The sequence below is a fragment of the Rhodamnia argentea genome, chromosome 9 (genome assembly GCF_020921035.1).
Source record: "Rhodamnia argentea isolate NSW1041297 chromosome 9, ASM2092103v1, whole genome shotgun sequence".
Classification (NCBI taxonomy): Eukaryota; Viridiplantae; Streptophyta; class Magnoliopsida; order Myrtales; family Myrtaceae; genus Rhodamnia; species Rhodamnia argentea.
Genome location: NC_063158.1, coordinates 21,367,862 through 21,380,782, shown reverse-complemented (window position 1 = coordinate 21,380,782; position 12,921 = coordinate 21,367,862). Strand labels below are relative to the sequence as shown.

Genomic DNA, 12,921 nt, shown 5'->3' with positions numbered 1-12,921 from the left:
CTCGAAAAAACAATGTTTACTAGTACAGCACAACTGAATTTAAACTACTAAAGTGCCCCCAAAAAAGTCCCAGAAATTCAACTGTGTAAAATGTCATTTTGGTCTCTTCCTATGCAGACCTCATGATGTTACCGATTTTAAATCATTTTGGCCGGTGAAAATAAATGCTGGAATTCATGGAGCTTGACTGGTAGGCGGGAAGATGGCAATGCAGATGGTTTTCTCCGACCCTATAAAGTTTTTGTGTAGCTGAGATGGACCAAAACACTCAGTAGCTGAGACCACCCAGACTGGGCCAGCAGAGATGGGATCCAATCACCTCATCCTAGTGTTCTTGATCTGGGCATCCATCTCCTGCCTATCTTCGACTTTGGATCTCCCTGGCGAGTACTCGATCGTCGGGGAGAACCCGGAAAAGAGCCTGCTACTCCCGGAGGAGGGCCGGGTGCTCGAGCTGTTCCGGCGATGGCAGGAGAAGCACAACAAGGTGTACAAGCATGCGGCCGAGGCCGAGAAGAGGCTGGAGAACTTCAGGAGGAATCTGAGGCACGTGATCGAGAGGAGCTCGAGGCAAAAGTCCCCGACGGCCTCCCGGGTCGGGCTGAACAAGTTCGCGGACCTGAGCAACGAGGAGTTTCGGGAGGTTTATCTGTCCAAGGTGAAGAAGCCGGCGAGCAAGAAGTGGAACCACAAGAAGATGAGCTTGAAGGGGAAAATGAAGACTTGTGACGCTCCTTCTTCGCTGGATTGGAGGAATTATGGGATCGTCACTGGTGTCAAGGATCAAGGAGAGTGCGGTAAGTCAGTCTTAGCCACATTTTTTTTTTCACCAGTATAGTTATGTTCAAATCATTGTAAGAAAAGTCAAAACTACCCGGCATATGTAACTTTTGTCTTTAATCAGTAACTGCGCTGACCAAGGTAGATCCTTAATTTTCATACTAAAGGTAATTTTTTGATCGAAAAGTTTAGCTGCACATTCTAAATTCAGTTTGAAATCGGACTAGTAAGATACATCCAGGCATCTTGTAGATGTTTTCGCTCGATGCGTGGCTGATCAATGTTCGCAATGTGATCGAAATAACTAGATTATGCCGGATCGAGATGAAATGTGTCGTCGATATGATTGACAAGCTGGTATGGCAGTGTACCGAAATCAAGTGTAAGATTTCTGATGCACACGGTCAAGCAGGTTTTGATGCAAATTTAAGCAAAATATTCCTAGTAGTTGTAGTTCTGGTACTTCCTGTGATTGAGGAAAACTATAGAAATGCTCTGTGACGAGATTTCTCACGAAATCTGTCCCTTTTGTCATTTGGTTTTTCGCAGGAAGTTGCTGGGCATTCTCTTCCACGGGAGCCATGGAAGGAATCAACGCCCTGGTGACCGGAGACCTCGTGAGCCTCTCGGAGCAAGAGCTCGTCTCCTGCGACACCACCAACGACGGGTGCGACGGTGGCTACATGGACTATGCGTTCGAGTGGGTCATCAACAACGGCGGCATCGACTCCGAGGCCGACTACCCTTACACTAGCATCGACGGCGAGACCGGCACTTGCACTACCTCGAAGGTCCACATCCCTTTTCATTAGGTCGAGGAACATTAGAGGGCGTAGCGAATTTGCAATCACTTGAGATTTTCCGCGATCACGCCATCATTCCAGACTAAAATCCTCTCATAAGACATGATTCTGATACGATTGATCTGTCCCTATTGTGTGATTCAGGAGGAGAACAAAGTGGTGAGCATCGATGGTTATGAAGATGTGGCCGAATCCGACAGCGCTCTTCTCTGTGCAGTTGTTCAACAGCCAATAAGCGTGGGAATGGATGGATCAGCAATAGATTTCCAGCTGTACACAGGAGTATGTCTCATATGATTTGTCTTCAAATTCTGTAACTTTTGCATCATTTGTTCTTAATGAACTCATCAATGTGATCACTGAAACAGGGGATCTATGATGGTAGCTGCTCAGATGATCCTAACGACATTGATCATGCAGTTTTGATAGTCGGGTATGGCTCCGAAAGCGGCGAGGACTATTGGATAGTGAAGAACTCGTGGGGCACCGATTGGGGGATCGACGGGTACTTCTATATCCTGAGGAACACCGACATAGAATACGGCGTCTGTGCGATAAATGCGATGGCCTCTTATCCCACCAAGGAGTCTTCTCCTTCGCCGTCTCCAACCAGCCCGCCGCCCCCACCTTCCCCAGCAACGCCGCCTCCCCCGCCCCCGCCCGTGACGCCTCCGCCGCCTCCACCTCCACCTCCCTCGCCCTCACCGAGCGAATGTGGAGACTTCTCTTATTGCCCCACCGACGAGACATGCTGCTGCATTTTCGAGTTCTTCGATTATTGCTTGATCTACGGTTGCTGTGAGTATGAGGATGCAGTTTGCTGCACCGGGACCGAATACTGTTGTCCGAGTGATTATCCCATCTGCGATGTCGATGAAGGACTCTGTCTCCAGGTATGGAAGTCTCCAAAGTTTTTCAAGTTCCCCTGCATAGCATCAACTGAACTTTAACTGGAAGAAGATTAATTTTCTGTAGCAAGCAGCTCGATTTGTCCAACCATTTCATTACGGAAACATTGTGAACCATACGAGACTAACAAACCGTAATCATATCCTAGAGTGATATTCGGAGATAATAACAATTCGGGTAGCTAATCTTTGCATCCTTGTTATTGCAGAACTCGGGAGATTACTTGGGAGTAGCAGCAAAGAGGAGAAAGATGGCGAAGCACAAGTTCCCCTGGACCAAGATAGAAGAGACCCAGAAGTCGTACCATCCTCTACAGTGGAAGCGGAACCGATTTGCCGCCGCGATGCGCTGAAAGCCCGTGAATCGAAGCCGGGCTGTGTTTCCTAGAGCTTGAAGGTTGTTCTCACTGTTGGTTGCTGTTTCATTTTTCTCACCAGGCGGGCATTCTTTTGTTCCTGTCTTGGACGCACATTCTCATAGGTTCCACGTTTGTACCGAGGCAGACTATCGGAACAAAGAAAGCAAAACACATGGAAAAGATCGTTTTTTTCCTCTCTCTGAACGATGTATCTGAAACAAATTGTTGTCTGATAATAGATCATGCTTGATTGGTGGCGTCTTCACGAATAATGACCCGAGTTTCCGGTTGTACGATGTTCCGAAGGCTCTGCTGATGCAATTCTTATACTGTACCTGTGATAAGGAAAGTTTCGTACTTCTGGGCACCGAAAGAACTTGTTACTTTCAATTTCTAATCGGGTTACAAACGTCTCGACCAGGAGCACTTCACAGTTCTGATTGAAGCTTCATTTGGATACCTTCTATTGCATATTATCCGCCACTGTCCGGTCCTTATGTCAAGCTCAATTTGTCTTCCTCACTCTTCATGCAATCGGATTTCCGCCGGGAATCAATTCTGTACAATTCCAATGTATGGTTGGTGTAATTCATCGGCGATTATGGTGAGCATTGGAATCATATCCTGGCAAACCATACCGCTTCCGATATCCTGTCACTGCTCCGACGCATTTCCGGAACTTTGATAGACTTTGTGCCTGTAGTTTCAGGGCAGAGGTGGCAACATCACCAAGAGACTCTATCAGAGAAGCCTCTCCCTCAAGAGATGCCATTAAGAATAATATGATATACGCGATTTCCTTCCACCTATTAACTTAAATTTTTCTTGCTAAACTTTCCAACGAGTATGTTACGTTTTCATTAATTTTTATACCCTCCTTGTTCATATGTCTGGAGGTAAATAAACCATTTGAAATAGACTAAGTGAGGGTCCACTAATTTCGATGTAGAGACAACTTTGGTTTCCTCATGTTGATATTGTCATAAGTAAACATTTGAATACTAGATAATACGAGGACATAAAATGCATATGTATTTCAAATGATTATACGTGACAATTCAAGTTTGGTAGATGTACGTATCTAATTGAGGTGCTTTCTCAAGAATAGAAATTAATGTATTTAGTATAAGATGAAGTCTTCTTCAATGCAAATGTAAGTTTAAGGCCAAAAGGAAAATGGCAAAGTCATCCCAAATCAAATTTCATGAGGTTAACCGAAAATGAACGCATCAAGATATTTACGAGAAAAATACTATTTATTGTGCGTGTAGATGCTTTACAAAATTATCCGAGGATGTTCATAGATAAAATCATTGTGGTAAAACCCAAAATAAGAAAGTTAATCAACAAATTAATTTAGATGTATATAGATATTATGTTCTTACTGATTTTTTTTTAGATAAACAGACTTTTAGCATATACTCCGATGAAAATGTAGCAAAGAAATGAAAAGGGTAGTCAAACGAGGATAAAGCGAAATTGTAGGCACTTTCTTCCCTTTTCATTTTCAATGCGTGATTGCGGTGCAATTGCACACCTGCCAGATTATACTATCAATATCTGTTTAAAAAAACAAAAGTTCAAGATGAGGAGGGAAAAGATGGAAAATTGTCCAAAAAGTTTAGACCACAATCCGATTTCAATTTAATCCTAAACATTTTTTATGATTTGTCAATTTAGTCATAACCGGCATATTTTGGTCCTTCCGAACATTTTTTGCTCGAAATCACTAATGTGAATGCCGACGGCCCCATATGGCATAATTGGCATTGACGAGGATAAGTTTGCAAAATTTTAAAAAATTTCTTTATACTTTCCTTTCAATTGTGAGCGGGCGACCAACCTTCGGTGAAGTTTGCCCTCGCTCGGGCCGCAATAAGAGTGGCCCTCACTGCATTTAGCGAGGGCCACCCGGGTCGAGCCCTTGCCCAATCTGCAAGGGTCAAGTCCTTGTATGTGGCCAATCACCTGCCATTGGCAAAAGGAAAAGAAAAGGAAAAAAAAAAGAATAATTTTAAGAATATAAAAATTGTCCATGTCGAGAACCGATCATGCCACGAAAGATGATCGGCATCCACATTAGTGATGTCTAGTCAAAATTGACTAAAAAGACCAAATTGGTAATCATCAAAAGGTTTAGGATTAAATTGGTACAATCAAAAGGTTTTTAAGATTGAATTTGCTACCATACATTTAGTTTAAGATTTTTTGGATAACTATTCCAAGCAATATTGTGTGTTTGTTTCACGGAATCAAATATTTGGAAAACATTTTTCAAAAAATAAATGCTTGCATCACTCATAAAAATGGATAAATGCAAAATATTTTCATCACCCACGAAAATAGTTAGGCATAAATTGTTATCGATAATGAAAATATTTTCCATTGACTAATTTTTCAAAGAGATATAAGCATTTAATATTTTGGAAAATATTTTCCAAAATCTTTGATTTTTCGTGAAACAAACACACCCTATAAACACATTTTCTCTATAGTCCCATCGACGCTGTAGACCGTCTAAAAAATCGTTGCTTTTTTTTTTTTTTTTGGTGTATTGGAATGTTTTTTTTTATAACAATGTTGTTGTATATATCCATTAATATGTGGACTTTGAAGTCAGCTGGTTGACATGTATAAGTAGGAGTTATTGAATTAAAAGTAATTTATTCATTCCCCTCTAGCATGAAATGCCTATAATTTTTACTAATTTATCCCACTTAGTGATTGCAACGAGGTGAATTTAGGAGATCTGACCCTATTTCAAACTCGAAACTGGTTAGTCCTATATGGAAATCGAGCCCATTCCAAATTTGAGTAAGAATTCTAAATAGGAATCTCAAACACGTCTTATTATAATATACGAGAGCCTGAAGCTTGATCAATTTATTCTATTTGTGAGGATTTTTACCTTCAATTTGAGGTTTTTTTTTCTTTTTTTTCCGTATACTCCCGCTTGATCTGGCGGGTTATGGGCTGTGAGTTCTACTTGTTAACATAATAAGTTCCCTTGTTATGGGCTACAAATTATTAACGCGTTTGATGAATTTTTTTTGTGCTTGTAATTGAAGTTTTTGGCACACACCATTTTTACCATAATAGCATAACAACAATAATAATCACCATCATTGTCGTCTATTGATAGCTATAACATCCATATGACCTTTTCCTTTTTATATTATTTCTTATATATGTGTCGGAATTGTTATGCTTTTTTATTCTTTTAGGAAAATAATTGTGGTAATGTTCTTTGTTATTGTTTCAAAATTTCAACAACAAAAAAAGTTACTATGTTAAAAGCTACAATTCCTCAAATAGGTAGCTTTGTAGCTTTGTGCACCTCATACCTTTCTTTCACAACTCTCAATTACAAGAGAATTTTCAATAAAATACGAATTCAAACTATAAACGTTCTATGACTTTATAGGGCGAAGCTCTCCGGCTTTTTGGGGTCTTAGAGAATAGCGCCCCAAAAATCCAGAGAGCTTTTATAGTTTGAATTCGTATTTTATTGAAAATTCTCTTGTAATTGAGAGTTGTGAAAGAAAGGTAGGAAGTGCTAAGTATAGTATAATCACTTATTGAATATGACCCTAATTTAAAGGTGATCCAAAATAAATCGTATATCTTGATTTTTCTCTTTCTTGCTTGTACTCTCTACTCCGTTGTGTTTGTGCACATAATTCTAACATGGAAATATTGAAATTGCGAAAAAGCTACCGCTGTAAGAATTTTTACCAAGCATTTTCTAAAGCACTCTATTTTATAGTTGTAGTGGCCGCCATAAAACCATACCAAACACACACCTAATATATCTATTAGCTAATTCATTTTATCATATCACTAGGGTTCATCCCAACCCTTTACCCCCTCCTCCCAAAATTTTGATTTGGGCAAACACTTGGTGAGTAAAAAAAACTTACTGATTTCATAATCATAATGACCCATTTGACACAATTAATGGATAGATCGTGGACAAGGCTCTCGAAAGCTCATCCAACACTTCAAACATATTTAATTTGAAATGGGTTGTGCCAATTCACTCAATAATCTGATCACATAGCTTTCCCAACTTAACAATTCAATATATGTGTATGGTTAAAACCACTAAACTTGTATTAATGAAATGCTTGAGCTCCTAATAAACATTAGAGCATGGAGAGCTCTTTCTATCGAGTTTTTTTTTCTCTTTAACTTTACTTATTTATTTAGGAAATGCTTCTCCGACAATATTGTTAGGGATGATACAATTTCAACCGTAGATTCACACACCATTACCGTATGTTTTGCATAAAATGATTGAGCTCCTAACCAACATTAGAGCATGGAGCTCACTCTATCACAATGTTTTTCTTCTTTTATTTTTATTATTTATTTGGAAAATATTTCACTGCAATACTGTCGGGGACGGTGCAATCTCAATTGTAGATTCACACATTATCATCACGTGTTTTACATAAATTATTTATTGATTGAGAAATTATGTGGTAAAAAATAATTGATAATACAATCAAACTGTCGTGCTATCACTTTTGTATTTATTTCCAAAAAACATGCATTCGAAAAGAGAGAGAGAGAGAGAGATGACTTCCCAACCAGGAAGACCAAAGACGTGACCCAACGTGAAAGGGACCGTGCATGACTTACACACGGCTCCTGAATTCAGCCAGTTTGCAGTTTCCTTCCGTACCACTGTGAATCCAACTCCCTCTTTTTCTCCCCCATAAAAATCACCATTTATTTAATTTAACTCCCACGGAAATAATAAGGAAAAGACAAAAAAAAAAAATACAACCTTTTTTTTTTTGCTTTAGGACAGTACAAATGTTCGGCCTGGTTTTAAGCGTAAAATTCACCCTGGTGATTAAGGAATCAAAATTTTAAATTTTTAGATTAAGGGGTTGATACAAATTTCGTTGTCCGTGCATATATAATCTCGAGTTTAAGTTCTTAATTTCGTTTCGGCTGGTATCTTATCGAATGTATATGAATTATCAATCGAATGTGTATGAATCATCGGTACGCTTTTTCGATTTGGTTTTAAGTCTAATAAGCATGATATTCAGTTGGTAATCAAGGAATCAAAATTTTAATCAAATTCGATTTTTTTTTCAGAGCACATGTAATCTAATGTTAAACTAATCTCATGACATTCGAATGGATATACATGGGCATGTATCTTATTTTTGCACACTGACTCTTTGTATTTCCTTACTTGAACTGCTTCGGAACATGCAGATGGGTTGACTTGAGACAAGAGGGAGGCTTTTCTAACATAGGAAAGCTTAAAAACTGAGCAACAAAACAAAGATTAATCGACCAAAAAAGAAAGGGAAAAAATTTAATGTCACGCCTATAACTATGAAGCTGCCTACGAAAATCCAAATGAAACTTAAGGATGATCCGCCGCCGCCGCCTCTAAACTGAGCTTTTCCCGACGTTTTTCGCTTTGGTATGCCGGTTTTACAGAAAGCTTTTAGCTTTTTTAGTGTGCTTCGCTCGACTTGTGCTCGGCTTGGCTCTGCCTCTTCTTCCCCCACCGCCGCACCTGGACCTGCAGCGTCGACATGGCGGCCAGGAACTCCACGCCCTGCGACGGGCTCAGCTCGTCCAGCAACCCCTTCAGCGTCTTCAGTCGCACGCAGTCCGCGGCCTTCATGATCCGCTCCAGCCCGCTCGCGAGGCCCTTCACCGCCGCGTCCACGAGCCCGTCCACCTTGTCAGCAGTGGCCGCGGCGGCGGCGGAGGCCTCGCCCCGCCGGCCCGCGAGGCGCGCGAGCTCGACCATCCTACGGTCCGCCACCGCGACCTGCTGCCGCTCCATCTCGCGCTCCACCCTCTCCTCCTCGAGCCTGATCCTCGCCCTCAGCTGCTCGATCCTCTTCATCTGGTCCTCCGCCATGGCCGCGCCCCTCGCCCGCAGCGCCTCGACGACGCGGAACGCCGCGGAGGGCTTCCAGCCGGTGAGCCAGGAGTAGGCGTTCTCGAGCAGGGTCGACCAAGGCGGCGAGAAGAAGGCGAAGACGTCGCCGCCGCCCCCCACAGCCGCCGCAGCCCACTTGGTGGTGTAGTACTCCTTGTGGTGGGCCGTGAGCTTGGAGACGAGGGCCCGGAGCTCCTGCTCGGTGATGGAGGCCTCCCTGGACGCGCTGTGGAGCTGCTGAGAGTACTCCTCGAGCCGGCACACCCACTTCTCGAAGTAGTCCGTGAACTTCTCCCCCTCTTGGGTTCTCATTGAGCAAGACCAAGAAGAAGAAGAAGAAGAAGAAGAAAAATAGTGAGGTAGAGAGAGAAAGAGGTTCTTGAAGCAAAAGATCTAAAGGGGAAAGACCGAGATGGTGGTTTGGAAGAGAGAGAGAGGGAAAGAGAGAGAGATGGACGGTGGAGAAGGGGGAGAGAGGAACAGATGGAGGGTGGATGGAGACGCCACGAGGAGAGAGGAAGTGGTGAGTTTTGGCAAGTGCGTGGCTCTTGTGTATGGCCTACGCGCAGCGAACCCGGGGCCAAAAGTCGGGACGTCGCGAACTTGGTCGCGTCCCACGGGTTAACTTCCGCCTTTGCTTTACCCCACAAGGGGGGCCATCTGCCTGGCTGCTCTGTAAGGTGCTTCTCCCGGTTCGGCGCATCCTCGATCAAATCTTTTAATCAATCGCTATTACCCGAACGAACGGTTCGATTGAGATATTTAAAAAGCACCTTATCACTTATGGAAACATAAGATCCGCACGGATTGAACGTAAAAAACTATCGTAACTCTCGAAAGGAACGTTACATTTTCCATCTTGAAGTTGCAAAAGACATAAGAATCGCTCGAATGTATTCAAAATTAGGTATATCAAGATTGGTCTGCAGTTAAATTTAATAGGGTGCAGCACATTTTCGTTCGTTTTAAAAATCCCCTATCTTCTTATGTTCCGTAAATCGCTCTTGACCCATCATTACCACTTTTCACGCACAAGTTTTTTTTTTTAAACACATTTGATCAAAAACACAATTTCTGTTTATGTCGCACGTTAAATTTCAACAAACACAACACGAATTTTGCTGCTACGCATCGCGAGTCCCGTGCGGTGCGAAGGGTCCACGGGGTGTCTTTCAACCTTTGACCCCGTTTGAAGGGTCAAGCGCACGCTGGGCGCGCACCATCTGGTGGCCGTAGAGATCCGACGGACGCGAGAGGTGGAGGCCATGGGGTGGCCCGACATTCCACGTGGCGCGCGGGGATGAGATCTCTGCGCGGGGTCCCACAAGGTGTCCCCCGTTGTTATGCCCCACCTGCGTCACTTCTATAGGTTTTGCTCCGCCTTCCCTTCCCTCCCTTTTGATTTCTCTCTGTCGTGCTTGGACAACATGTCGCTCGGACAGCCTTTAAAATGGACAATTATTGATTTCACCTTTTCCACGGGTCAGAAAAGGAAAAATAACAATGTTTTTAACATGACATATTCACTTTATTTGAACATTTATCGAGCATCCCAAAATACTCAGTTAATAAAATTTCAATTAAAATTTACTAAATTCATACGTAATCGATAGGATGTAATCATATCCGTCGTTCTTTTTTCTTTATCCAACTTTTCCTCTAATAAGTATGTAACCCCGCTCGGTCCTAGGTTTTAAAAATTAAAAAATATGTTTCAACAGGTAGGTTTTAGGTGGAACCCGAAATGTAATCTGTCACAAGTTTTCATTTTTTTTTTTTTTTGTATATGTCTTTACACAATCTTACAGTATTCCATAGCGTCTAGTGATTAGTGTATTATCTTGAGACCACTAGTCCGAGTTTTCATTTATGACAATATTTATGACCGAGACTTTTACTTAGTTAATGTTTCATATTTATTCGTAAGTCTAAATATAAGTGGTGATCAGTGGATTATAACAATAAATTATGATTATAAAAAATAATGGTTCACTGTAATCGTTCAATTAAGAATATATGTGAAACATATATAGATCTTAGAGCCGACCTTGGAACTTGTGATAGAATAGGTTCCAAGTTCCAAAAAATGAGGAACTTGTTCCGACGGATAATTCCAGGTTTCAAGTGAAACCTGTACAGAATCTGAAACCGCTTATCTCTAGGTCCGATTTGTTCAACTTTGGGGTTTTTGAATTTAGAAGGAAGGAGTGTTTAAAGCCGGCCTTTGACAAAGCAAAGATATAGAGAAGATTCGATTGGGGGTACTGATCATTTCATGGCTGGTAATATAATTTACATTTCCTGCCCTAATGATATTATTTTGTTTAAGATCATGGGATGCCAATCATAGATGCAGGAAGATGTGCGGACTGATGTGGTTTGAGTTTGGGGTTGTGATTGCTTTGTTCTAATTGGGTTTTGGAGCTTTAGATTGGTTGTGATGGTTAGAATTATAATAGAATGTTGGTATGTTGGTATGTGTAAGTTTAGTTATAGGTTTGGCTGTCATCATTGTTTGGGATAATTACCACAAAAATCTTAAACATATTGCAATTGTACCAATTCAGTTCTAAAACTTTTTTTTGGCCAATCAAGTCCTAATTTTTGTTCCAATTCAATCCTAAACATTTAGCAATTATGCTTATTTAATCTATTTGGCCGGTTCGCATTGATGTGGCAAAATTTTAATATTTTAAATAAATTTTTCTACCATTTTGGGGGGGAGGGGGTTTGGGTTACGTCGGTGATGGCCGGCTAAGTAGACTGAATTGACACAATTGCAAAAGGTTTGGGACCGAATTGGAGAGAAAAAAAAAGGTTAACACTAAATTGGCACAATTGCAATTTAGGACTTTTTTTTGGTAATTCTCCCTCATTATTTTGATTAACATGGGAAAATTTATCCAAAAAGTCATAAACCTATTGCGTTTTTGCCGATTCAATCATAAACCTTTTACTTTTGCTAATTGAGTCTTAAATATTTTCAGATTTTGTCAATTGAGTCCATTTGATCAATTTTAACAAAAACCGTTGACATGGCATCGGTTGTCCTATGTTGATGCAGATACAAGTATGGGATGGGCGAATGATGTTTTGAGTGATTGTCGATGATGTCAGAGTGTATGGGATGGATGTCGGCGGGTAAATGTAAATGCGGGATGGAGTGAGTTTAGAACCATGGCATAAAGGACGTGCCACCAATCGAGGATCACGATCGGAATTGTCAAAGTACACCACCAAGGTCTATAGAATATCACAAGCCGCGAATACATGACTTTGGGATAGGAAAAGGTCACCACTAAGACCTATATGATATCACTAGTCGAGGTTATGGTGATTCTTGATTCACCACAAGGAAGAATCCAACTTCTAAGAATATAGATATCGGGGATAGATATCTGTTTACATATCTCAAATATTCTAAATATTCAAGTCATGTCTTACATTTGAGATTCACCTCTTTATACAGAGGGATTATTACATGGAAATATACATATATTAAAGACATGAGAACTAACCAACACTAATGACATAGGAACAAAAAAAAAAAAAACACACACACAATAAAGATCTAGTAATTAGAAAATGTATTAAAACACCTAAAGACTTGAACTTTGATTCTTTAAATCTACAACATATTTAAGACTCGTAAAATTGAGATTAAAGATACTTGACCAAATGCAAGGTAATTACACTTAGACATGAAATCTATTCACTAGCTTGGGCAGCTCAATAGACACCTTAAAAGATCCACAAACATCAAAAGAAATTGTCCAAAATAGCTTTCGGTCACTAGATAGTCGATTAGTAGTTTGGAATTGACAACAAGCTTGTAAATCGACATTTAACTAATCCATTGACAACCATGAATTCGACAACTTGTTTATTGAATCGACAATTCTCTTGCACAATCAAGAACTTCAATGTTCATCAACAAATATGGCATTGATCTTTAATACAACCATTATGGAAGACATTCTTTTTCATTCTTTATACAGTACAAGGAATATATCTATGTATCTATGGCATTCATTAGGGAAGAATACTCCTATAATATATTAGCAGAAGATCTTTTTTACCATTTGCTCCGGAAAAAGTTGAGCGTCACTCTCCGTGTTTTTAGGAAAATGTTCTCCAAGAGAAAAATGACA

The 12,921-nt window shown here is 40.7% G+C and overlaps 2 protein-coding genes across 2 annotated transcripts; one reads left to right on the top strand and one right to left on the bottom strand.

The window, feature by feature from the left end:
• The first annotated feature begins 263 nt into the window (after positions 1-263).
• Positions 264-3,219, top strand: LOC115752933 (low-temperature-induced cysteine proteinase-like). Its single transcript, XM_030691367.2, has 5 exons — positions 264-797; positions 1,330-1,571; positions 1,728-1,865; positions 1,952-2,476; positions 2,701-3,219. Exons 1-5 carry the CDS (start codon positions 305-307, stop codon positions 2,842-2,844), a joined length of 1,542 nt encoding a protein of 513 aa, XP_030547227.1. The 5' UTR covers positions 264-304; the 3' UTR covers positions 2,845-3,219.
• Positions 3,220-8,189: 4,970 nt separating this feature from the next.
• Positions 8,190-9,140, bottom strand: LOC115752965 (protein DOG1-like 4). The gene has a single exon (XM_030691398.2). The coding sequence runs from the start codon at positions 9,080-9,082 to the stop codon at positions 8,333-8,335; it is 750 nt and encodes a 249-aa protein (XP_030547258.2). The 5' UTR covers positions 9,083-9,140; the 3' UTR covers positions 8,190-8,332.
• Positions 9,141-12,921: the final 3,781 nt, after the last annotated feature.